Raw genomic sequence first — 27,338 nt, 5'->3', positions numbered from 1 at the left:
TAAGTCACGTGTCCTTCCATGTTGCTTCCTCGTGTTTCCGCTCTCGTGCTGTAAACATGGCGGCTGCCACCATAGAGGACGTGTTGGCCCAGGTGGAGAAAGATGGGGCGGAGAAGCTGAAGCTCATCACTGTCACCAAGGAGCTGGAGCTGCAGTTTGACCTGGGGAACCTGCTGGCCATAGACCCCAATCCTCCGGACGGTAAAGCCTTCCGGCAGCAGAACAGGGCCGACTTCCTGCGCGCCCTCGCCCGAGATAACACGCAGCTCCTCATCAACCAGCTGTGGACGCTGCCGACACAGCGGGTGCAGGAGAGTGTGGTGGCGGCACTGCCGGAGCCCAGCACCCGCCTGCCCCGGGAGAAGCCGGTGCCCAAGCCCCGGGCGCCCACCCGCTGGGAGGAGTTCGCTAAACTGAAGGGGATCCAGAAGAAGAAGAAGACCAACCTGGTGTGGGATGAGGAGCACAAGGAATGGCGGCGGCGCTGGGGCTACAAGAGAGCCAAGGATGGCACCAAGGACTGGCTGATCGAGGTACCGGGCAGCGCGGACCCCAACGAGGACCAGTTCGCCAAGAGAATGAATGCCAAGAAGGAGCGAGTGGCCAAAAACGAACTGCACCGCCTGAGAAATCTCGCCCGGGCCCACAAGGGCAAAGTGCCCGGTGTAGGGCTCGCCCCGACCAGCCAGCCTTCCAAGGACCAACTGGGCAAAGCATTGCACGTGGCCAAGCGCTCCACCGCCTCACTGGGCAGATTCCAGGCCAAGTTACCCCAGGAGAAGGAGCCCAAGAACACGGGCAAGAAGAGGAAGTTCCAGCCCCTGGTGGGAGATTTTGGGGCGGAGAGAAGCAAACAGCTGGAGATCCTTAAGATCATGGACAGTAAGAAGCCCAAGATGGATGTCACCAAAGCCGTCAACAAGCAGATGAGGCAGGAGGACGCCGAGGCCTCTGCCAAGAAGAGGAAGAAGTCCTCCAAGAAGGGCAAAGGGGGCAGAGACAGGGGGGGGGCCAAAAAGGGCAAAGGCAAAGTCCCAGCCAGGAGAGGGAAGGGGAAAAGAAAGTAGAAGGGACTTGTGAACCACTACATGCGCCTGTTGGAGTGCGATGGCCCTTGTGCCCCCCAGCTGCAGGATTCCTCTGTTGTAGCTGGGGATGTGGCACCTTCAGCTCTGAACTCGCGTCTAGTATCGAAGTTTTTCATTTACTAATGTTTATATGGTTAATATGTGCTCCTCACAGCGTGACTCCGGCTCCCGGGGCCATAAAGTGTCTCTGATGTCATTATGTGCCTTAGTCTCTGCTATCAGATGCTGATCGCAGTGTGGATGGAAATGTTAGCTCTCTTCTATAAGGTGGGCGCGTCGTACGTAACCGTGTGTGTAAGGGCATGATATGGGCGTTCTTCAGATGCTTTTACTGACATTGGGTTTTTTACCTCAACGCTGGTGTTCGTATGCCAGTTTTTCTGCGTTTAGCCCCCTTCCACTGTGTCCAATTATTAATTGTGTGCTGCTTTTTTTTTCCCTCTGTCAACTCAGCCATTTGTGGGCTTGATTTTTTTCTGTGTCTCAAAGGTGCAGTTTTGAATTACACCATTTATTATACCATAAAATGTACTGAAACTTGGGGGGAAAAATCCAAATGTGATAAAAAAAAAGGCAATTCCTCTATTGTTTTTTAGGTCTTGTTTTCACAGCGTTCATTATCAAAGTAATCTGACATCGCAAGGGTTTTCACACTCAGTTTAATTTACTCCATTGGCATGCCTGTGTTAAAGTGAATACAATAATCCGTTATTCACCCTCCCTAGGTCCTGTGCTGCATCTCCACCTCTGCAGTGATCACCTCTCCAGGGTGAGCAGCACTGGACGTAGAGAGGGTAAGGCCGGAGTCGCACTACAGCAAGATACGTCCGAGTCTCGCAGGTTAAAACCAAGCTTTGGCGCCGGCACTCCGGAGCGGAGCGTGCAGCCGCACAGCAATACCTGGAGCTGCGCTCCGGAGTGCGGAGCTTGGTTTTAACCTGCGAGACTCGTCCGTATCTCGCTGTGTGTGATCCCGGCCTAACAGTTGATCTCAATTTGTGTGTCAAAGAAGTTAAATGGGTTTTTGTTTTTTATATAATTGTTACAGGTCTGTTAAAGGCAACAAAAAGTGCCAGTCATATTAACCAGCGTTTAAAAAGGGGAGTAAAAGCAAACATACAATGGAGGTGTATGTGATGTGTATGCAGCACATAAAAAGTGTATCTATTGACTCCTAGCAAACAGTCCTTATTATCTCTGTCTATATTTTTACAAAATATGCCAGAAGAAAACACTAAAATCCCTATGTATGTACTCTTAGGTTATTTGGTCAAAACACAACCCAAAAAGAGTATTTAGAGACGGTGACTTTTTTTTTTTTTGGTTGCATCTTTAATTTTTGTGATTTACAGTTTGTTCATTATTGGTATTTCCTTTTTTTGTAGGATTTATTTGGCCAAAATGTCTTTTTTGGGATAGATTATAAATGGAACCCCCCCTGAAGAAATGGTAAAAACTGATAGTTTTTATCACAAATAATGAACATATGCATAGCATTGTCTAACTGACTTGTTGTGCATTTGTTCTGTCTTTTGTCACTATTTTGACTTCTGGCATTTTAATCTATGAAGCGGCTGAAAGTGACCTGGCTAGTGGTGAGCGAGTATTCTCGTTGCTTGGGTTTTCCCGAGCATGCTCTAGTGATCTCCGAGTATTTTGGCGTGCTCGGAGATTTAGTTTTCATCGCCTCAGCTGCATGATTTGTGGCTGCTGGACAGGCTGAATACATGTGGGAATTCACTAACAAATAGGCAACCCCCACATGTATTCAGCCTGTCCAGCAGCCACAAATCATGCAGCTGAGGCGATGAAAACTAAATCTCCGAGCACGCCAAAATACTCGGAGGACACCCGAGCATGCTCAGGAAAACCTGAGCAACGAGTATACTCGCTCATCACTAGCCCTGACCTTTGTTCAGGTGGCTTCTGCCTGGAGCCCCCTCTCGCTTTTATATGAAATTTAAAGAGGAAAAGAAGGAAAAAAAAAAAAAAAAAAGACACCGCATTGGAAAGAATGTCAAAGAAGACTTTTTAGCCTGTATTTGTCACACAATGGGCAAGATTTCCTATGGGGCTTGTACTCTGATTTTGTTAATGGGAGAAAGGAGGAAGAATTTTTCTTGGCATCATTATCTGTCGGGAAGATAATCTGTTTCAGTGGTCACATGTTGCCCCTACTGAATGTTGATGTCCGGAGACCAGTGGGGAACACACAGTACCAAGTGGAGAGAAGTTATCCTGTTTTTTCCCTCCTCTCTTCCCTTTCTCGCTCAAGTAAGAAATTGTTTGGAAGTTTTAAATTAGACAAGTTCTTCAATACTGTTGTAGGTTGTATCCATTTAGGAGCTGGTGTAAATTAGACATTGGGGACATTTCTTTACACTGGTGCATGAGTATGGTGCCGGCCTCTGTCCGAGTGCAGTATTTATCAGGAGGGTCCACGTCATAATGTGGCCAAGGCAACAAAAAAAAAACGCCCAAGTTGGACTTCTTGTTAAAACTCTTGACTGCTGTCTCTGGCTTACTTGCAGGGATTTTAGCCTAAATGTTCGAGGTATGATAGATTTCCAATCTGCTGTCAGGAAGACTGCTAATTCTGCAAACTTTAGATAAATCAGTAATGCTCATTAGGGTAGATTCACATAAGCTTGTGTGTGTGTGTATATATATATTATTCCGTTTCCATCCCAAAAACTTGGACGATTGTTTTCTCACTTGTCATCTGTGTGCAGCCTGTATATGAGCTTTTTTTTTTTTGCAGCAGCAGCAGCAGCTTTTAATTCTTCACAAGACATTAATAGAGGAAACTAAATGGAACTGCAGCATATCCTTAGGCGAAGTCATCGGTATCTGATAGGTGGATGTGCGACACCTGCCACACCACATGTCAGCTGTTCCTGCCGGCTGCTGGATGTGTTGCGCTGCATGGTGGCCGCAGCCAGGTACTGCAGATCTGCCACCTATTGAATTGGGGTGGATGTGCAGTACTCGGCCACCGTCATTATTCTGTATGCGCAGCTCAGCATTTCCGGACGCCACTGGCACCAGGGACCAGCTGATCGTCAGAGGTGCTGGGTGTCACACCCCACCCGATATTGATGACCTATTCTAAGGATAGGGCATCAATTTAAAATTACTAGACATGTCCTAAGGCATATCATTGGAACCATGCTTATATTATAATAATCTTTATTTTTTTTTATATAGCGCTAACATTCCGCAGCGCTTTACAGTTTGCACACATTATCATCACTGCAGCATATCCTTAGGCGAAGTCATCAGTATCTGATAGGTGGATGTGCGACACCTGCCAACCTACATATCAGCTGTTCCTGCCGGCTGCTGGATGTGTTGCGCTGCATAGTGGCCGCAGCCAGGTACTGCACATCTGCCACCTATTGAATTGGGGTGGATGTGCAGTACTGAGCCACCGTGCTGCCCTATATTCTATGGACAGAAGTGCTGGTGAGTGTGTGAGGAAACTGCACGAATGAGAATGCGGCTGATCTCTGACTGAGAATCCGACAACGATCTCTTTCTAACAATCTAAGGCAGGGTTCCCCAGCTCCAGTCCTCAAGGCCCACCAACAGATCATGTTTTCAGGATTTCCTTAGTATTGCTCAGGTGATAATTGCTTCATCTGTGCAATACAAAGGAAATCCTGAAAACATGATCTGTTGGTGGGCCTTGAGGACTGGAGCTGGGGAACCCTGATCTAAGGGTATGTGTACACGTCGTCTTTTCGGGCAGACCCTGCCTGAGGCCGGGGTTAGACTTGCAAGAAACTCGGACGAGTCCCGCACGTCAATACCTGACAGTGCCGCCGGCACTCGGAAGCGCAGTGTTCGGCTACATTTATTTCTATGCAGCTGCACGCTCTGCTCCCGAGTGCCGGCGGCAGTGCCGGGTATTAAGATGCGAGACTTGTCCGAGTTTCTCGCATGCGTGATCCCGGCCTTATAAAATGAATGCAATACACAACAATGTCAAAATGACATTGCTGTGCACATGGTTCTTAAAGGGAGCCTATCACCAGAAAAATGCTATCATCCTGCAGATATGGAGTTAATCTGTTGGTTAATAATGTTATCCTGCCCAGCGCTTACCCGAACTCTGCGTGGAGAAAATTAACTTTACCCCCCCCCCAGCAGCGTGCCAGATTCAGTCACCGCTCTGAGAATAGAGAGCAGCGGCTATAATGCTCCTCAGCCCTGACTGACACTTTTCTGCATTAGGGCCGGTGGCACATTATAGCCGCTGCTCTCTATTCTCAGAGAGGTGACTGAATCGGGCATGCTGCCGGGGGGAATAAACTTCATTTTCTCCCCGCAGCGTTTGGGTAAGGGCGGGTTCGTAACTGTATTAACCCGCAGCTTATTCCCATAGCTGCAGATTAATAGCGTTTTTTTCTGGTAACGGGTTCCTTTAAGTCACTCTTTAACCATTTCAGCGTTCTTTAAGCTCTGAAATGGTTAAAAGAAGTGACATGCTCGTTCAGGAGTCCTCTCCCACATGGGGAAATGCAGTGACGTCTCGTTGCTGAAAAGCTGCACATTTTCATATGATAACATCTGTGGTGACACTGTGCACCATTGTGTCTCCAGTAGCCAGCAAGGCAGGGAATGAGCACACAGTGGCTGCTGTCCTGTAGGGAATGAGTACACAGTGGCTGCTGTCCTGTAGGGAATGAGTACACAGTGGCTGCTGTCCTGTAGGGAATGAGTACACAGTGGCTGCTGTCCTGTAGGGAATGAGTACACAGTGGCTGCTGTCCTGTAGGGAATGAGCACACAGTGGCTGCTGTCCTGTAGGGAATGAGCACACAGTGGCTGCTGTCCTGTAGGGAATGAGTACACGGTGGCTGCTGTCCTGTAGGGAATGAGTACACGGTGGCTGCTGTCCTGTAGGGAATGAGCACACGGTGGCTGCTGTCCTGTAGGGAATGAGCACACGGTGGCTGCTGTCCTGTAGGGAATGAGCACACGGTGGCTGCTGTCCTGTAGGGAATGAGCACACGGTGGCTGCTGTCCTGTAGGGAATGAGCACACGGTGGCTGCTGTCCTGTAGGGAATGAGCACACGGTGGCTGCTGTCCTGTAGGGAATGAGCACACGGTGGCTGCTGTCCTGTAGGGAATGAGCACACGGTGGCTGCTGTCCTGTAGGGAATGAGCACACGGTGGCTGCTGTCCTGTAGGGAATGAGCACACGGTGGCTGCTGTCCTGTAGGGAATGAGCACACGGTGGCTGCTGTCCTGTAGGGAATGAGCACACGGTGGCTGCTGTCCTGTAGGGAATGAGCACACGGTGGCTGCTGTCCTGTAGGGAATGAGCACACGGTGGCTGCTGTCCTGTAGGGAATGAGCACACGGTGGCTGCTGTCCTGTAGGGAATGAGCACACGGTGGCTGCTGCTGCTGTCCTGTAGGGAATGAGCACACGGTGGCTGCTGCTGCTGTCCTGTAGGGAATGAGCACACGGTGGCTGCTGCTGCTGTCCTGTAGGGAATGAGCACACGGTGGCTGCTGCTGCTGTCCTGTAGGGAATGAGCACACGGTGGCTGCTGCTGCTGTCCTGTAGGGAATGAGCACACGGTGGCTGCTGCTGCTGTCCTGTAGGGAATGAGCACACGGTGGCTGCTGCTGCTGTCCTGTAGGGAATGAGCACACGGTGACTGCTGCCCTGTAGGGTATGAGCACACAGTGGCTGCTGCTGCTGTCCTGTAGGGAATGAGCACACGGTGGCTGCTGCTGCTGTCCTGTAGGGAATGAGCACACGGTGGCTGCTGCTGCTGTCCTGTAGGGAATGAGCACACGGTGGCTGCTGCTGCTGTCCTGTAGGGAATGAGCACACGGTGGCTGCTGCTGCTGTCCTGTAGGGAATGAGCACACGGTGGCTGCTGCCCTGTAGGGTATGAGCACACGGTGGCTGCTGCTGCTGTCCTGTAGGGAATGAGCACACGGTGGCTGCTGCTGCTGTCCTGTAGGGAATGAGCACACGGTGGCTGCTGCTGTCCTGTAGGGAATGAGCACACGGTGGCTGCTGCTGTCCTGTAGGGAATGAGCACACGGTGGCTGCTGTCCTGGGACTAGTGGTCTACAGCTGGGGGAGTATACCACAGATCACATTACTGCCAGTGAGAATACGCCAGCACTGAATGCTGGGAAAGGCAGAGCTTTCCAGTGACGGGGAGCGAGGAGGAAGCAGGGTTTGCCGTCTTGTCCTATGACCACACACCACTTTTGCTCCAGGTATTCCTATCCGCAGTCTGTCTCCTAGTCTCTGCCCAGTGGAATGTGCAGCAATGTGACCACCAACTGAAGAATAGAAAGCAGACTTAGTAAGCGAGCTCAGATAGGCACGACTGAGGAAACCTATACATTGTGAGGATATACTGCATCTGTCTGTCTACATACTAGCTGTTAGTGAGGCGTGAATGTGCACGGATAAGGTGTTATCTGAGCATGCTCGGGGGCTAACCCAGTGTCTTCGGCGTGCTCGAAAAATATGTCCGAGTCCTCTCTCCTGCATGTCTCACAGCTGCTCAACAGCCACAACACAGGCAGCCGCGAGACATGCAGCTTTGGGAACTCAAACATATCATTCGAGCACGCCAAAGACACTCGGATAGCCCCCGAGCATGCTCAGATAACACCTTATCCCAGCACGTTCACTCATCACTACGAGCCGTATGTTTTCGTTGGACACAGTAGCTGGACTTTACCTGTAGACTATATCACTTGGTTTAGTTTGAAAAGCTGCTTTCTTCCCATGACGTATAACCATTGACTGAGGTAGCAGAGTGGTAATAAGTGGCAAAGACGTTTAGGGGCTGTACGCAGCACGTGACTATCTGGTCCCATAACGGACAAGTGTCCAGGAGCCCTCGTCCTGTCCTAGAACACCACACTTCTGCCCACCTTGCTATGTGCAGTGCGATCTGTGACTTTCATACGGCTGGTGATTGATACATAAACCTGCCCAGAGCTCTGCGAGATTATTGGGAGCGGCGTTGTGTCATGGTGGCATAACTGAGGGCACTGCAGTGTGAATGGAACTATTGGGTGCTATGCAGCTGGCACAATCACATGGACACGTCTTGGCTCTGTGGATGCGCAGCAGGTTCTGCTGCGTTGTACAGTACCCTTTTAGTCTATCGGAAATGAAATCCGCAGTGCCCACGGTGCGGAAGTTTCTGCGCAGATTTGCTGCAGTTTCAGATCCGCAGCATGTCAATTCTTTGTGCGGATTCTGCTGCGGTTTGGCACCTGCTCCATGGCAGGTGTCAAACCGCAAAAAATCTGCAGATAAACCTCAGGTCTTTTGACCTCCGGATTTAGACAAATCCGCACAGAAAATTCTGCAGGAGAATCCGCATGGTGTGCACACAGCCTCAGAGTCCAAAACACTGAACTCGGACTCCATCTGAGGTTTCTTTATTTCAATACCTGCTTTTGCAGTCTGAAATGACAGCACAAATGTTTCTGACTTCAAGGAAGGATACGACCAGAAAAGGAAAAAAAAGCTCCAAATCCAAAGTTGCATATCTTGAATGTTGTTAGATAATTGGGCTGATTTCATAATTTTGTGTTTTGTTTTTTTATTTTTAGTCACTTTTCTCTTGTCTTGTGGAATTTGTTGGTTTTTTTTTTTTTGTGCCAAATTCTTCAAAATGACGTGTGTGGTTCATGAATTGCCCAAAATAAAAAATGCTCTTCATTTTTGTCTATAACCTTTTTTGCAACTCGTCACATGTTCCACTAAAATGATGCAAAATTTGTGGAAAGAAAGTAGGCAGCCCTGCTGTGCCGGCTCTTGAAACCCATAGAGCCGGCATGGTAGCGCTGCCTAGTCTCACTACTGTGCTGGAGGAGTTACTGCTGTTGGCACAATACGGGAGGCCCACAATGTAGTAGTATTTATGCAGGACACACAGCGTGATCCTCCAAAGCACTGAGAAGGATGCCTGCACTGAATGTCTTGCAGGGAAGCAAACACGCTCCTGAGGTGCCTCAACTGCCAGAATTCATACACCCTGGCACCATGATGGAGTAAAGAAAAGCCAGACTGTTTTATCAATCCATATGCACCATGGATCTCACTTGGAGAGCACAAGGACCCATTATATCCAGTGTGCCATTGCTCATGGCCGATTTCACAACTTTCACTCCTTTGATCTGCAATCAGATCATAGAATTAAAGGCAGCTCTGGCACCCATTCACAATACGGACAATCACACAGACAGTCCCATGTGCAATATGTGGGCACGGCTAGCTAAGTTTTGAATAAGGCCTTAAAAACAAACGTGAACTAAGCTTGTTGACCTGTGGTTGGTGTAGAAAACGTCTGTCAAGAGTGAAATCACCACGGTAGTGTTCACACACAGCAGTCACGGTGCATTTATTTGCTGCAATCGTAATAGAATTGTTACGTTTTTACCACGATTGCAGCACAAAAAACCCCCACATAACGTCAATTTGAAATGGAAAGTATAACATAATGCATTTACAATATAAAACCATAAAGGCTCACTGATCGATTTGCTGTTTTGTGGATCTGCGGTTGTTACAAGCAATTGATCGACCATTATAAAACCCTGCAGGTTACATGGGAACACTGCTGCAGCATGAGGCCGTCATATCCAGGATTGTGGACAAATGTTTGTTTTTTGCTTTTACTTTTATTTTCCAATAATTTTTATTAAATTTTAAAAAATTTTAACAGGAAAGGAAGGTAGGAAAGGGAAGGCTTAGGAATAGGAAAGAAATCCCCCTGTGAAGACAGGGAGACCCCCAGATGGGGGATAGACAGGCAAACATACATAAAGTTTTGCTTTTACTTTTAGTGATTGTTTTATTTCTCGAGGAGAGTCTTCAGATCAGCCCTGTCTGTACCGTAATGGCTGCTGGACGTGACAAAGTGATTCACCTCCTGAGACTACTGCACGGAGCATCGTAAGCTTTTCACTTCATGTATTTCTGTTCAGCCATAAGAATGTGCATTTATTTTACCTGTCATAAAATTAAAGGGGCTGTTCACACCCTGTATTTTTGCCCTGGTTTTTTTTTTTTTTTTTTTTTTAAAGGAAAAAAGCTGCACCTTACTGTGCCAGCAAAGTGACTGAGATTTCTGACATCTCCTGCACATGCTTCTTATTTTTTCATTGCGGTTTTGACCCATCAGAGCGTGGTTTGTTTGTTTTTCCAGCTCTGCAGCATGTCAATTCTTACAGTGTTTCTGCAGTGTTTTTATCCATTCATATTAATGGGGCAGAAACGCAAGTAAAACATGGGGGGGAAAAATGCTCATATTATGCAGCATGTTTTACGTAGAAAAATTGCTGCAAATACTTAACGTGCGCACAAACCCTTAGGACTCATGTTTGTGGCTTTACTACTGCTCTGTTTTGTAGAGGTGTAAATCCTTTGTATCTTCATATGCTTTTGGCAGACTTCCGGTACACAGGTAGGCTAAGGCCGGTTTCACATTTGCGTTAAAGGCCGCAGCGTCGGCCTGCACACGGCCACCGCTAAGCCCCGCCCCCTGCCGCGCCTCCGCCGGTAGCTCCGCCTCCGGACGCATGACGCTGCATGCGTCATGCGTCCCCTATCTTTATCACTGTGGACGCAGGCCATGCGCAGTATGCGTTTTGACCGTGTGCCGACCAGCGCCAAACGCAACTTGTTGCAATTTGGTTGCGGGAGGCGAACCATCAAAAGGACGCAGGCGCCGTCAAACGCATACTGCTCACGGCCTGCGTCCTCAGTGATGAAGATAGGGGACGCATGACGCATGCAGCGTCATGCGCCCGGAGGTGGAGCTACCGGCAAAGGCGCGGCAGGGGGCGGGGCTTAGCAGCGGCCGTGCGCAGGCCGACGCTGCGGCCTTTAACGCAAATGTGAAACCAGCCTAAGTGTGCACAGTGTTTTAAAAAAAAAAAAAAAAAGTAGCCTAGCCTGTCCTTCTTTTCTATTTTAGGTGCAGATGTCCAGCCCATTCTCATACTTACTCCCAAGGTAGGAATGGAAACCCATAAGATAAACTTGAACTCAGTAGTCTTAAAGGTAAAACAAGCACATCCATATGTTTGGCAGCTGATTGGTTGGAGGACATAAGAGGTTGTGCAAGATTTAAAAAAATAAATAAAACTGTAAACCAAATCTAATACATCCCCATTAAGATTGTCAGGGACTTATTTCAAGGGAACGTGTCACCGGAAAATGACCTATTGTTTAAATCAGCTTTTTTGTTAACATCTTTACTATGTTAATATTTGATCTACATTGTTGATATTTGTTCTACATATTTAGCTATTTCTTAATGATTTTGACCTCCTGAGTTCAAATCTGACAATGAAATGAGACGCCTGTGAGAAAGCAAATGCGAAACGCGCGTCGGGGCGGTGCACATGGAACATTGATTTGCACTTGCGCCTTTAAACATGGGTAAGTTGTGTTCTCATTGGAATATGCAATGATCTAATAAGCACCCTAGTAACGTCTATATGAGTTACCTATGCATATCATTTCTCTTGGGAAAAGTATATCACTAGGATATGGATGTACCTGAGAAATACTCATAACATTTTTCTCCTGTGTTGATACCCCCCCTTTCGTTAGTTGGTGTATTTACATGATGTAATGGTAGGGATTTCTATATGCTTGACTCACAACATTTAACTCATATACAGTATGCTAAAACAATTCCTCTGTGCTTGTGACAGCCCGATTACATGGACTATTCCCCAGGTGACATTTGTTGACACTTGTTGTTTCCTTCTTGATTTACACCTTGTATGTATATATTTTTTATGATTATTTTTGACTAATCTAATATATAAAGCTCAATGTGGGTGTGTATGTATGTATGTATGTATGTATGTATGTATGTGTGTGTGTCCGGGATTGGCATCCGCACCGTCACAGCTACAGCCACAAAATTTGGCACAGTCACACGTCTGGACCCCGAGAGTGTCCTAGGCTATGTTGTGAGGCGAAATTTTAACCCCGCGCGTTCCAATTCACCAAACAATTTTGCCCCTATCTACATAATGGGGAAAAAGTGTGTATCAAGCCCCGCCCCTCATTATGATGTCATAATGGTTGCCATGGCGACGCTGATGTCATCATAGGTTGCAAGCCCCGCCGCTCATTATGATGTCATAATGGTTGACTATGGGATGGAGGATGTGTGATGGGTATATGGGCACTGGACTATGGGATGGAGGATATGTATGACGGGTATATGGGCACGGGACTATGGGATGGCGGATATGTATGATGGGTATATGGGCACGGGACTATGGGATGGCGGATATGTATGATGGGTATATGGGCACGGGACTATGGGATGGCGGATATGTATGATGGGTATATGGGCACGGGACTATGGGATGGCGGATATGTATGATGGGTATATGGGCATGGAACTATGAGATGAAGGATGTGTGATGGGTATATGGGCACTCGACTATGGGATGGAGGATATGTATGATGGGTATATGGGCATGGGACTATGGGATGAAGAATGTGTGATGGGTATATGGGCATGGGACTATGGGATGGAGGATGTGTGATGGTATATGGGCACTCGACTATGGGATGGAGGATATGTATGATGGGTATATGGGCATGGGACTATGGGATGAAGAATGTGTGATGGGTATATGGGCATGGGACTATGGGATGGAGGATGTGTGATGGTATATGGGCACTCGACTATGGGATGGAGGATATGTATGATGGGTATATGGGTACGGGACTATGGGATGGAGGATAATTATAATTTGTTATGACTAACCACACTTAGTTACTATGCCCGGGCAGCGCCGGGCTCTTCAGCTAGTAAAATATATTTGTTTATACCCATGAGGTCAGCACTCCATTCTCTCTAGCCCTCAATGAAATTTTTAGTTGGCTCTTGCTTCTATGACATCAAAGAGTTTTTCTTTTACTGCTACATATAATTACTGCATAAAAGTTTCATTAATCTGCAAGCATTGACGGATTCCATTTTCCTTGATATCTTTTCTCTACTGCCGCAATATCTTGGTGAAATAGCTCACCATGTCCATCGCTCACTGTTCCACGAGTCTAGATTCATATTATTCTTTAAGGACCTGTTAAAACCGTATACCTTACACAGAGAGCATTTATAGAAGTAGGCGATGTAACTGTAATTGGGATTACGTCATCGGAGCGGAGTTGGCATTTTTTTTGATTGTTACCCTAAGTTGATAGAATACTGAAGACTAAATAGATGATGTAATAGACGAGCTACTAACAATGCAATAATAATGATGAAATGGTAAAGACGCAATTTTTCTATAAACCTGCATGAAAGGTGTCAGAAGTAATTACAACCTCCTCTGGATCTTGAAAATTAAAGCCAATCAGCAAATTTAAGCATCATATTCGTTTTCCGCACCACAAAATTACCGTATTTTCCGCTTTGTAAGACGCACTTTTTTCCCCCCAAAATTTGGGGGGAAAACAGGGGTGCGTCTTACAAAGCGGACATGCCTTACCTAGGCTGTGATCGGGGGCGTCCGGCGGTTGCTGGCCGCTGCTGCGGGTGTGTCCGGTGCCGCGTTGTGTGCCCGTCGATGCCCGGGGCTCTGCCAACATTGAGCGACAGGCCAGAGCCCCGGCATTTCCTCAGTTCCCTGTGTGCCGGTAAAAAGATGGCCGCCGGCGCGTGCGCAGATGGGATCTCGGGACCCAGTTCTCGAGAGATGAGATTTGAAATCTCATCTCTCGAGAGGTGGGTCCCGAGATCCCATCTGCGCACGCGCCGGCGGCCATTTTCCCTGGGTTCCCTGTGTGCGCGCGGTGGTGCCTGCAAAAAAATGGCCGCCGCGCGTGCGCAGATGGGATCTCGGGATCCAGCTCTCGAGAGATGAGATTTCAGATCTCATCTCTCGAGAACTGGTCCCGAGATCCCATCTGCGCACGCGCCGGCGGCCATTTTTTTTTTTACCGGCACTTCAGCGCACATATACAGGGAACCGAGGAAATGCTGGGGCTCTGGTCTGTCGAACAATGTCGGCAGAGCCCCGGGCATCGATGGGCACACAACGCCGCACCGGAGCACCGGCTTCCAACCGCCGGACAAGTGGAGAAACCTGACACCAGCACAAGACTCTGCAGCAGCAACAGCACACATCGGAGCCCCCCCTCATCCCTGAATGCGGCCTGCAGCATCACTCCACGCCTGCCTCCTCCAGCAGCGAGCCTGGGATCCCTCTACACCGCAGCCACCAACCCCGGTAAGCAATAAGATGCAAGGATTATAAGAGGCACCACCATTTTATTAAAAAATATTTTTTTCTTATTTTTCTCCTCAAAAATTGTGGTGCGTCTTATAATCCGGAGCGTCTTATAAAGCGAAAAATACGGTAGTTAAGTTCAACTGGTTTAATTTCTAAACCAATTTGGCTCTAGAACAGTGAATTATTTAAAAATTTTGGCAATATATACAGTATATATTTTTTCCAAATCACAATCTGTATAAAAAAAAGTGAAAATGAGAAACCTTGCAATATTCACACTGGGGCTAGTTCAGACTCTTGTTTCAATCAGTTAACGTACATTAGTAGCAATAAACTAACTCCGACCCGATATTTTTTGTTCAGGCATCTAATGCGCGTGTACAAAGGTAATTGTGAAGGGAGGGAGCAGGGGGAGCTGTGACATCACCTTCTGTGATTGGTGGATCCTGTGTTATCAGCTGTGTATAGAGGTGTTGGGGTCTGTGCACACGTTGCGGATTCTCCTGCGGTGTACAGTACCATTTTAACCCATGTAAAATGAAAAACGCTGTGCACATACTGCAGAAAAATCCGCAGCCTAAACGCTGCGAGTTCATTTCCGCAGCATGTCAGTTCTTTGTGCGGATTCCACAGCATTTTACACCTGCTCCATTATAGGAATCCGCAGGTGTCATAACACAGGGGAAATCCTCAAAAAAATCTGCAGGAAATCTGCATTAAATCCGCAGGAAATCTGCATTAAATCCGCAGGAAATCTGCATTAAATCCGCAGGTAAAATGCAGGTCATTTTACCTGCGGATTTAGGAAAATCTGGCGGAAAAATCCGCAGCAGAATCTGCAACGTGTGCACATAGCCTAAGGATATGTGCACATGTTGTTGAGTCTCCCGCGGATTTTTCTGCACAAAAAACGCAGCTCTTGGCAGAAAATGCATGTGTGTTTTTGATGCGGATCTGATGCGGTTTTTCAGTGCGTTTTTCCCTGCGGATTTGTATGCATTTTTGTAAGCTAAATAAAGATGTTATTTAACAAACAAAAAAAAAAAGATTTGTGATGTCATTTCTGTCCAACCTCCTCATTTACATTGGTCCAACCCACACTTTATTACACACACAGATGGATGGATGGAAGGATAGATAGATAGATGGATTTATAGATAGATGGATAGATAGGGTTAGGGTTACAGGACGTCTTTCCCCGCGGAGGGATATACATCGCAGAGGATTACCTTCTCCTGTCATTTCAGTGCTGGAGCCCCTGGAGAGCGGTCGCATCAGCTGATGCGGCTTTTCTCCACGGGAGATCGTCGTGGGACCCTCGATATTAATTGGACTACAACGGAAAAGTAAATATAGGTTGGTTTATTATTTTATATTTATTACGGGAGATCGATAGCTTTGGGGACCAAGGTGTGTGCGGTGAGTACGTACTCTATGTTATATGTTCTGTATGTTATATGTTGTATGTTCTGTATGTTCTGTATGTTGTATGTTCTGTATGTTGTATGTTCTGTATGTTGTATGTTCTGTATCTTATATGTTGTATGTTCTGTATCTTATATGTTGTATGTTCTGTATCTTATATGTTGTATGTTCTGTATCTTATATGTTGTATGTTGTATGTTCTGTATCTTATATGTATGTTCTGTATCTTATATGTTGTATGTTCTGTATGTTGTATGTTCTGTATCTTATATGTATGTTCTGTATCTTATATGTATGTTCTGTATCTTATATGTTGTATGTTCTGTATGTTGTATGTTCTGTATGTTATATGTTGTATGTTCTGTATGTTATATGTTGTATGTTCTGTATCTTATATGTATGTTCTGTATCTTATATGTTGTATGTTCTGTATGTTGTATGTTCTGTATGTTGTATGTTGTATGTTCTGTATGTTATCTGTATGTTGTATGTTCTATATGTTATATGTATGTTCCGTATGTTCTGTATGTTATATGTTGTATGTTCTGTATGTTGTATGTTCTGTATGTTATATGTTGTATGTTCTGTATGTTCCTATGTTATATGTTCTGTATGTTGTATGTTCTGTATCTTATATTTTGTATGTTCTGTATGTTATCTGTATGTTATATGTTCTGTATGTTGTATGTTCTGTATCTTATATGTTGTATGTTCTATATGTTATATGTATGTTCCGTATGTTATATGTTCTGTATGTTATATGTATGCTTTGTATGTTATGTTTTATGTTGTTGGGTTTTTTTTTGTTTGTTTTTTGTTTTGTTTTTTTACATTCAACACATTAGCCGGATGATGGGACTACTACTGTCCCATCACTGGCTAATGTGTCAATCACTCTCAGGGTAGCAGGCATGGCCGGATGGGACTTGTAGTCCCATCGGACGATGCCTGCATACACATACACACACATACATGCATACATACATGCACAGCCCCCCCACAGCCCCGCACGGACCCCCGACAGCCCCGCACGGACCCCCGACATCCCGATGACCATCGCACAGGCCCCACCAGACCCCCGGCCAGCCCGATGAGCCCCGCAGACCCCCACACACACACATAGCCCACACACACATACACGCCCAGTCACCGCCCACACACACACTCACCGCCCACACTCCGCCCCCACTCTTCCCCCCCCTCCCGATCTGCAGCATTTCATCCACAGCAAAGCCGCAGATCTTTTTGAGATCTGCGGTTTTGCTGCGGGTCAATGCAAGTCAATGGGTGCAGAAACGCTGCAGAACCGCCCAAAGAATTGACATGCTGCGGAAATGAACCCGCAGCTAATCCGCGTGGATTTTTCCGCAGCATGTGCACAGCGGTTTTCAAATCCCATTGACTTTAAGGCTATGAGCACACGTATGCAGAAAATTTCTGCATAAAAACAGGATTCCTTCCCAAAAAACGTGTGTTTCCAGACACATAGAAAATAGCGAGAAATGCGGAATTTTCCGCGAAATTAATGAGCATGCTGCGTTTTTTACCGCAAAGCGTTTTTTTTTTTTTGCGGAAAAAACGCATCAATATGCACAAAAAGTGCAAAATGCATTAAAATGAATGGGAAGCTTCTTTTTAAGAGTTTTTTAAGCGGATTATTTGTTAAATTCGAGAAAAAAAACCGTTGTGTGAACGCAGCCTAATGCTACTGTACAACGCAACAGAATCTGCTGCAGACCCGCAGGGCCAAAAACGCTGCGGATCCGCTGGAGAATTCGCAACATGTGCACATAGCCTTACCGGTCAGAGTAATCCTGCCCCTGATGATAAGAACAGATCCAAAAAGCAAGAACCAATACCCAAATTTATACTAGCAGATAATCTTTGTTCAAAATGTAAGCAAACATGATTAAAAAAAATACATAAATAAATGTCTCTGCAGAATATATAGACAGCTCTAAAAGGTTATAAAGTTCAAAATGACATGACTTGTGCTCAAAATGGCCTACAAATATATAAATCATTTATACATAAAAATCAAGTTCCTATGATAGATATAAGTAGCTATCAGCATATAGGTTTTATGAGCAAACCAGCATGTATTATACAGACATAGGTATGGCAAATAATGTGAACACTGTGTGTGAGAAATTCAAAAATTCACATTAGGTATCTAGACCAATAGCTGTCTCATAACTGTGCAAACAGGCGCAAGTAATGTATAAAATACACAGAGACATGAACCCAGTTCAAATGATATCCATACAAATCCAGGGGATATGAGGTGCAGGAACCCCAACACGCGTTTCGCTTCAGGCTCTTCATTGGGTGTATTTTGTCTAGTTACAAATCCTGGGGGAAATGGGGTTATTATGTCGACACTCCTTTTTTAATTTTTTTTTTTTTTTGCTTAAATTTTGAATAAAGATTATCTTCTTTTTTTAAATTTGGGTATTAGTGCTTCCCTTTTTTCAGATCTGTATACTACTTGTGAGTTACCCGCTAATACATAGATTGTTTTGGCCATTTTTTTTTATACCTCTGATGATAAGAAGCGTGCTCAAAACTCTTTGTGAAAAGAAGTGTTATTTAATATAGGTCACGATATGGAGAAAAAAACATTGCCAAAAATTTGTGGAAAAAAAAATGTATGCAACACAAAAACCTTATTTAAACAATAGACCGTTTTCTGATGACACATTCTCTTTAATGCTTACAGAATGGAGCAGGATGTATAATATTTGGTCAGATACATAACATTACCATACATTCATGCATTTAACATATTTTACTTTCAGCTCCATCATCTCCAATAACAACAGACTATGCATTTGAGGTATGTGTCCTTTATGTATGCTCATTCCTGCTTTGTAAAGGCTTAATCTGTGGTTGCTGAACAATACTGGTCGTCTTCAGCAGAGCGTGTGATCTGCAGGTGATGTTATCACCTAAGTTACTTTCTGTCTGTATGTAGTATGAGTTTTTGAGTTGCTCGTAGCTAAGTGCCACAATAGACGGCACCACGGCCTTTTGGGTGCTTGCGTGTTCTCTCAAGAGCAGGTCAAGTGAAAAAAATAAGTTTGCTGTAGTATGCGTAAACCTGCATTTACACTGGCAGATTTCTGCCCTGATAAAGCACTAATAGATCATCTAAGAAGTCAATCAACGGTTTTTGAAAGATCCTTTTAGGCTGTGTGCCCACGTAGCGATTTTTAAGCATTTTTGCCGCGATTTTCGGCGTGAAAACGCTGCAAAAACGTTTAAAAATCGTGTACAGAACGCACCCCATGCATTTCTATGGCATTCCGCACATGCTGTGCTAATGCTGCGCTTTTTTCCGCGGCGGAATCGCATCGTGGAAAAAATCGCAGCATGCTCATTCTTTTGTGCGGAATCGCAAAGAATTTCCACGATTCCGCACCCATAGGAATGCATGAGAATCGCTTACTTCCCGCATGTGGCTATGCCCACCATGCGGGAAGTTAAGCGTCTCATGTGCGGTTGGTACCCACGGTGTGGAGGAGAGGAGACTGTCCTCCAGGCCCTGGGCACCATACCCCTGTAAAAAAAAAAGAATAAAAAATCGGGGTATATTTACCTTCCGATGTCCCGCGCTGCCATCCCGGGCCTCAGCGTTCCCAGTAATGCCTTGCGGCAAGGTCCTGTGATGACGTAGTCTCACGTGACTCTAGCGGTCTCATGAGATCGCTATAGAAACGCGAGACTAACGTCATCACAGGTCTCGCAAGGCATCGCTGAGACTGCGCGGGACGTCGGAAGGTAAATATACCCCGATTTTTTATTTTTTTTCTCATTTTTAACATTCTGTCTTTTACTATTGATGCCGCATAGGCGGCCTCAATAGTAAAAATCTGGTCACACTTGTCAAACACTATGTTTGACGAGTGTGACCAACCTGTCAATCACTTTCCAAGCGATGCTTCAAATCGCTTGGAAAGTGCTTGAATATCGCACGCGAAAATCGGAGCAAAATCGCGAACATAATCGCGGTAAAATCGCGCGGGGGGAAAAAAAACACGCGATTTCTGGGAAGGAGTCCGGTTTTTAGTGTCCGGAAAAAAACGCTACGTGGGCACATAGTCTTACACGGACTAATGAAAATAGTATGGGACCAAATATTGTCAATATGAGAGTTCGGTCCCATACAGTTTACATATTGCCGACAGCACATGCCGTTTACACACTGACGGGGAACGTTTCTTCATTATCAATCGATTTATAAAGAATTGACCCATTGTCACTATTTGATGGCTAACCAGTGACGTACATACTATGTGGAGATGAGCTAGGTGTTTTAGTGCCCACTGGCGATTAGGCACATATTTGTCTCTTCCAAATATCGCATGCTCAGCGTGGACCTAACTAGGGATTTCTCTCTCTGCAAGTCCATTATATAGGCAAATATAATAAAGGAGAAAGTGACCCTTCTTTTTAGTAAATAGAAAAGCTGGCCATATGCATTAGTTATGTGTCGGCCGTATAATTGTTCGGCTGGCAGCTATTTCTCCCGACTCACCCAATACATAGGAATGCTCCACTCGGTCAAGCACTCATGTGTTCTCTGTAAGAGCTGCAAAAAGATTTTCCATTGGTCATCTGTCAGAGAAGAGTGGAGAGGCCCCTTTCTGTTCCCATCGAAGTCTGTGAATTTGACCGACTGTTATCTAATGTGTATGGTGGCCTTGTGGATGTGAACAAACAAGCACTATCTCTGGGTGTAAAGGGTGTAGTGATGTGAAATTAAACCAAGAGGTCATACTGTTGGTATATGTGACCCACTCACTTCAATGAATGCCCCTGTCATTATGATACCATGGGAAACAAAAACAGGATCTTATATTACTTTTTGCTCCAAAAGTTGGTTTAGGGCTTATTTTCACTAAATGTCTTATTTTTTTTTTTTTTTTTTATGAACAACAATCCATATTTAGTCTTGAACAAAAAAATCAACGATTATTCAAATCTAAACACATGATTAGACACACACTGCATATACACATGTATATGCACACAGCACATACATACACCTGTATATACACACTCTGCATATACGGTACATACCATCCTGTCTCCTCTTTAGCTCCTCTAGACTCCTGCAGTAAAAAGGACCTTTGGCAATTTCTCCAGGTCCCTAAGAGAGTGGGGGTCCTGAGAAATTGCCCAGTTTCCCCCCTTCCTACGTAACACTGGCCCTAACTGTAACTGGGGCTTATTTTTGGAGTAGGGCTTATATTTCAAGTATACTCCAAAAATCCTGTAAAATGATTCTAGGGCTTATTTCTGGGGTAGGGCTTATTTCTGGGGTAGGTCTTATTTTCGGGGTACGTACACATGTATATACACACTGCACACGTGGCATATACCAGCCTGTCTCCTCTTTAGTTCCTCCTGCATTTAAAGGAACTTTGGTGACATCATAGTCACATGACCATGATGTCACCAAAGGTACTTTAAAGAGTTTTAACCTCGAAATAGAAATGCTAGGGGCCCCCAAGAGTGGAGGTCCTGGTCAAATGCCCAGATTTCTTCTCCTCCCCTCTAACACCGGTCCTGACTGTAACTAGGGCTTAATTTTGGAGTATGGCTTATATTTCAAGCACCCTCCAAAAATCTTGTAACATCATGCCAGGGCTTATTTTTGAGGAAACAGATACCTGTGGTCTCTTGGTGTGCGGTCACAGTTAGTGTTTCACATGGATAAATGTAGCATACCTTTAGATAGTAGGTAATAATTAACATGGTATTTTCGTGTCTGTTATTCACATTTGACAACGGTCCTGTCACTTACGCACAATTATTTCTCATGGATTTATTTCCATCTTTCAGATGTCTGTTTCTAACATCAGATATGGAGAAGGTGTTACAAAAGAAGTGGGAATGGTAAGGAGAAGATACAACAGTCAACACTGAGTTTAGCAGGGCAATTGTGTCATAGTTCGTAAAAGTTCAGAAGCACTTTATAACTCAACTTTATAACTTAAAGGGGATGCTGCCGGTGAAATACCACTACTCTTATTGTTTTTTCACTTACTCAGTGAGGCGGGGAGGCGAGTCCTGAGGGGCTCTCACTTCTGGCTCCAAGCACACTTTTTTCCCCCTTCCCCGGCTACCCACGCCGCGGGGCTGGGCGGGAGTGTGACCCGCTTCGGGGACAGTGGCAAGTGGGGAGTTTGACTGGGGCGGTACCTGTAAAACCGTAACGCAGGTGTCCTAAGGTGAGCTCAGGGAGGCCAGAAACCTCCCATGGAGCAGAAGGGCAAAATCTCGCTTGATCTTTATTTTCAGTCAACACGGAATATAGCAGGGCAATTGTGTCATAGTTCGTAAAAGTTCAGAAGCGCTTTATAACTCGTGACATGCTGCAGGTCTATTAGGATGCAAAACCAAAGGAAAAAACAATGTATCAAATTCAAAGGAGCTACAGTTAAAATCTGTAGTGGAGCAAGGAGACACAATCTACCTGCATTACCGCTTTCTGTTCTGTAGACTGCAGGTTAATTTAGCAAATCCAAAGAAAAGACAATGTGTGTATATACCCTAATGAAAATAAATAAGTAAAAAAGCAAGTGCATTAAATAACATAGGGTACTTGGTAAACACTATTTTGATCAAAAAAGTATAAAGCTGTCCCACCACGGCAAGGTGTACCCATTTGAGACAGTAACTACACTAACGGTAAAACCTACCTAGTGTGAATAGTGGCAGAGTCTCTGGGTCCCAAACGGACACCCAGCTTGTGTTTCTCAGGTCTATTAGGATGATGCATTTTCTGGGAACATAGCCCCTATATTATTTACCAAAATGTTTGGTGTTTTCTTTTTTATTGCTAGAAAAATCATAGATGCATTGAATTTCTTTATCTATGACTAGGCATGGTCCATAAACCTATTCGGTTTGTAATTACGGTATGTGAATTCATGGTTTCGTTCAAGCATTATTTGAAAAGAACTTAAAGTAGATAAAAATATCATTCTGTAGTCAGTGAATGATAGCAGACAGACCCCTCTCTCAGAAAGCCATGGGTTTGATTGCTGCTACTATATACTGTAGTTTTGGGCATGAAGAGGCTGCTCTTAATTCAGTTCTGGTGAATGGATAATTGGAAACCTGACCACATATTATCATGAAAATTCCATGCAAAAAGTAGTGTTAAAATTTTTTTCATGTCAGTCAACGTATAGATATATTGGGTTATAGAGGGGTTGACACAATCCTATCACTTATTTCTTTGTATTCTGTTTTTTACAAAGGATTTGCAGAATATGGGTGCAAAAAATGTATTTGTGATGACAGACAAGAACCTTGCAGGTCTGCCACCTGTTAAAGCTGTGATAAATTCACTGACAAAGAATAACATCAGATTCTGCATGTATGACAATGTCAGGGTGGAGCCGACAGATACAAGGTAAAGACCACAGTGCCTTGCTAACTGCTTGTTCGGAGTATGGCGAAAAAGTTGTAGCATGCGTTAAATATTACAGATAACATATTAGATAAAAAGTAATGTATGACCTGATATCCTGCGTTCAATATGATCGGAAGGTATGGCAGTTAATATAAAATGTGCACGGTAATGTCAATATGTGATTAGTAAGCTATGACATTGACATTGTTCGCCTGACCACTATCTTTTCCTACTGACTCATACACATGAATGCTCAGCTTGGCCAAGTGTTCGTCTTTTCAGTGTGGAGAGGAGAGAAGGACATGGCAGCGGTTTTTCTCCTCTTGGTGAAAATTTTGCAATTTTCCAACTTTCAATTTTTATGTCCTTTAAACAAGAGTTATGTCACACAAAATATTTAATAAATAATATTTACCATATGTTTACTTTACATCAATATCATTTTTGAAAAATAAATTTTTTGGGGGGTAGGAAGTTAGAAGGGTTAAAAGTTTACCAGCAATTTCTCACTTTTCCAGCAAAATTTACAGAACCATTTTTTTGTAGGGACCATATCATTTGAAGTGAATTTTAGGTGCCTATATGACAGAAAATACCCTAAAGTGGCACCATTCTAACAACTGCATCCCTCAAGGTACTAAAAACCACATTCAAGCATTCAAGAAGTGTATTAATCCTTTACATGGTTCACAGGAATTAAAGCCCCAAATTTTGCATTTTTAGAAGGGTAACAGGAGAAAATAGACCATACAATTTATTTTACAACTTCTCCCAAGTATGACGATACTCCGTATGTGGAGCAAAACTTCTGTTTGGGAGCATGGCAGAGCTCGGAAGAGAAGGACCACCATTTGACTTTTTGAACGCAAAATTGGCTTGAATCGATAGTGGATGCCATGTCGCATTTGCAGACCCCCTGATGTGCCTAAAGAGTGAAAACCCTCCACAAATGACCCCATTTTAGAACCTAGACTCTTCAAAGAATTTATCTAGATGTGTGGTGAGCACCTTGAGCCTCCAGTTGCTTCACAGAAATTTAGAACGTTGAGCCATGAAAATGAAAAAATACATATATTTCCCACAAAAATATTGCTTTTGACCCAAATTTTTCATTTTCTCAAGGGTACCAGGAGAAGATGAACCTCAAAATTTGTTGTGCAATTTCTGCTGAGTACAGCGATCCCATTTATGATGGAAATCTAGTGTTTGGGGACATTGCTCCAAAAGGAAGGAGCTATGTTTTGGAGCGCAGGCTTTGATGGAATTGTGTGGAGGCTCCATGTCGCACTTGAATACACAGAAAAATGGAGCATATAAACCATACCAATTCACAAAAGTGTCAATTATAAAGCTTGCATTTAATAGTGTGAATATTTAAGATCATATACAGAAGAATCACAAACAATTACAGAGCCATTTGACACAGGTCAGAATGCACCAAAACTAGAAAAAAGCGTGCCGCATCATGAGCACCAAAACACAGGTAAATACTGTACCCTATACAGACCCACATATATGTCCAAAAATACATATAAATGTCCAAAATAGACAATGTGAACTTTGACCCAAATAAATGGGGATCTATCCCTGTTTCACCCACCAAAACATGGTATACCGGTCTAAGTACCCACAAGTATGTTTCTGACATCAGGACCCCATGAGGAAGCTACAGCGAAACACACGTAGGGGTGCGCGCTCGCACATGGACATCACATTGATCGTAGTTTCAGGGGGTGGCAAAATTCCCAGTGGCAACAAAACCAGCAGGCACCTTCCTGCGATCACTGTGTCTGAAGACTGGAATTTACCACGACGTAAGTTAATGTCTCAGAATAAAGCAGTGCAAAAATAATTATTTTTTCTATAAAATAGTTTTTATTGTGTAAGAGCGCCAAAACATAAACTATATAAACGGGGTATCACTGTAATCATGCTAACCCGAAGAATAAAGGTGCCTTATCAGTTTAACCATATGCGGAACGGCATTAAAAAAAAAACCCTGAATTGCTGGTTTTTGTTTATTCTGCGGCCCAAAAAATGGAATAGAAAGTGATCAAAAATGTCATGAGCCCGAAAATGGTACCAACAAAAACGTTAACTTGTCCCACAAAAAATATGCCGCAATGTGGAAAAATATGGAAAAATTATCGTTCTCAAAATATGGTGATGCGAAAAAATAGTTTTTGTAAAAAAAAAAAGTGTCTTTTAGTGTGTGACAGCAGCCAAACATAAAAAAAATTGAAATCTGGTATCGCTGTAATCGCACCGACCCGAACAATAAAGTTGTCTAATTACTTATAATGCAAAAGGAATGGTGTAAAAAAAAAAAGAAATAAAACCAATTCTTCACTAGCTCTTGATTTGTTGTTAGGGTTTCACTAGGCAAGGCAGGATTCCACGAGTGGACCCTCTGGACCGTGGCACCGAGGGGACCCCGGGCGAGCAACCAGGTGGAGCCGACCCCTATACAGGGACCGTTAGGAGCAGGCCCAGGAGTTCGAATGCCACGGTTGCCAGTACCAAGAGGGGCGGCTCGGAATAGACTGGAGCGAGACAGAGGACCAGGTACCACGAGCTCAGAGTAGGCGTAGAGCTCGGGTGGAGAGACTGGAGTAGGACAGCTGGAGACAAAGGGGAACAGGAAGGATGGAGCAAGAACACACAGGACCGGAGTAGAACTGCAGGAGTAAGACACGGGCAGGCAGGACCGGAGCAGGACCACAGGAATAAGACACGGGCAGGCAGGACCGGTGTACGACTGCAGGAATAAGACACGGGCAGGCAGGACGGAGAAGGAACACACAGGACTGGAGTAGGACTGTAGGAGCAAGGCACGGGCAGGCAGGATGGAGCAGGAACACACAGGACCGGAGTAGGACTGCAATGGAAGCAGAGGAAGATGTGAGAATCGGCGCAGGGCACGGGGCAAAGGCACGGGGACCTAACATGCGGAAGAAACAACCAAGATCAGGCGCCTCCATTACAGGAGGGTGGCCTGAACTACCCAGAACGCAACCCCCATTGGTCCGGCGGTGCTTCTCGTTCAAGGCACCGCCAGAGCATAAGAACCAAGAGAGGGCCGCGGCCTACGGCGCATGCGCAAAGCATGCAATGATGCCGCCGGCCGGTCACAGGACGCCGCGACCACCGGGAGAGACCAGGCTGTGGCGCGGGACCGGACCGGTGAGTATTGTGGGGCGCGATGGGGGCGATAATAGTACCCCCCCCCCCCTTAAGCCGCCCCCTCCTGTGATTGACGAAAAATCTCTTAGAAGGCAGGGAACGTTGATGTTCTTCCGAGGCTCCCAAGACACCTCCTCAGGGCCTAAACCCTTCCAGTCAATAAGAAAAAATGGCCTACCCCTGATTCTTTTCATAGCGAGGATATCTCTTACCTCAAAGGTGTCGTCGGTACCAACCGGCCGAGGAACGGAACAGGGTGAAGAGTGAAACCGACTTACTACCACAGGTTTCAGGAGAGAAACGTGGAAGGTGTTCGGGTTTCTAAGCGAAGCAGGCAACCTCAACTTGTAGGCGACTACAAATTATTTTTGAGGTGTAAAAATTCCTTTTGATTCTGACTAATTCTATATATTGTTCGTAGGCACTCACTCACACCCTTCGCATGGAATCATTTATTTCTGCGCAGAAAATCCATTTCCTATTGGAAGATAATTTTGGAGTTATTTAATTACTGTTAGATATATCCATTTATATTATTGTGGAAATTTTTTTTTTTTCGTCTATGTACAATTAAATTCTCCAGTTGTATAAAATTCAAGTATGATCTGTCTAATATCGACTAATTATGTGTTTGACTGTATGATTGATTTATTTATTTTTCTTTCCTTTTTTTTTTTCTTGGGGGCTTCGATCCTGGAGTGATCTGTCTCGTTGCAGGGAACCGCTCAATCTTCCTTTCATGTGTTGCCAGTTTTTGTAATTAATTGCAAGCTTTGTGATTGGTTTGTAACCTGTATATATTTTTCTATGCATCTTGTTTTTATTTACCTATGACTAAGGGTGCCTTTGTGCACCAGAAACGCGTCAGGTGTTTTTTGCATTTTAATATGGCATACTAGCCTAATAGTTTTTTTTCATTTATGCCAATGTGCCGAATGAACTTTCTT

At 44.8% G+C, this 27,338-nt stretch overlaps 2 protein-coding genes across 10 annotated transcripts in view; both read left to right on the top strand.

Annotated features, from left to right (window-relative positions):
* ADHFE1 (alcohol dehydrogenase iron containing 1) overlaps positions 1-27,338 on the top strand; it is a 72,376-nt gene that overhangs the window by 11,004 nt on the left and 34,034 nt on the right. For 3 of the 9 annotated variants that reach the window (XM_073583903.1, XM_073583905.1, XM_073583902.1), the window contains exons 2-6: positions 9,933-10,041; positions 11,066-11,103; positions 18,581-18,618; positions 21,630-21,683; positions 23,054-23,208. In XM_073583903.1, coding sequence (XP_073440004.1) covers positions 9,986-10,041; positions 11,066-11,103; positions 18,581-18,618; positions 21,630-21,683; positions 23,054-23,208 — 341 coding nt within the window. In that variant the 5' untranslated portion in view covers positions 9,933-9,985. Of the gene's footprint in view, positions 1-6,481; positions 7,338-9,932; positions 10,042-11,065; positions 11,104-15,552; positions 15,777-18,580; positions 18,619-21,629; positions 21,684-23,053; positions 23,209-27,338 lie in introns of those variants that run through there. The other 6 variants (XM_073583904.1, XM_073583910.1, XM_073583906.1 and 3 more) reach the window with 6 other exon arrangements.
* Positions 17-1,671, top strand: RRS1 (ribosome biogenesis regulator 1 homolog). Its single transcript, XM_073583911.1, has one exon. The coding sequence runs from the start codon at positions 57-59 to the stop codon at positions 1,065-1,067; it is 1,011 nt and encodes a 336-aa protein (XP_073440012.1). The 5' UTR covers positions 17-56; the 3' UTR covers positions 1,068-1,671.

Source organism: Dendrobates tinctorius, unplaced genomic scaffold (genome assembly GCF_039654945.1).
Source record: "Dendrobates tinctorius isolate UK_male_01 unplaced genomic scaffold, ASM3965494v1 ptg000082l, whole genome shotgun sequence".
Classification (NCBI taxonomy): Eukaryota; Metazoa; Chordata; class Amphibia; order Anura; family Dendrobatidae; genus Dendrobates; species Dendrobates tinctorius.
Note: the sequence above shows the minus strand (reverse complement) of the source record. Positions and strands in the feature narration are given on the sequence as shown.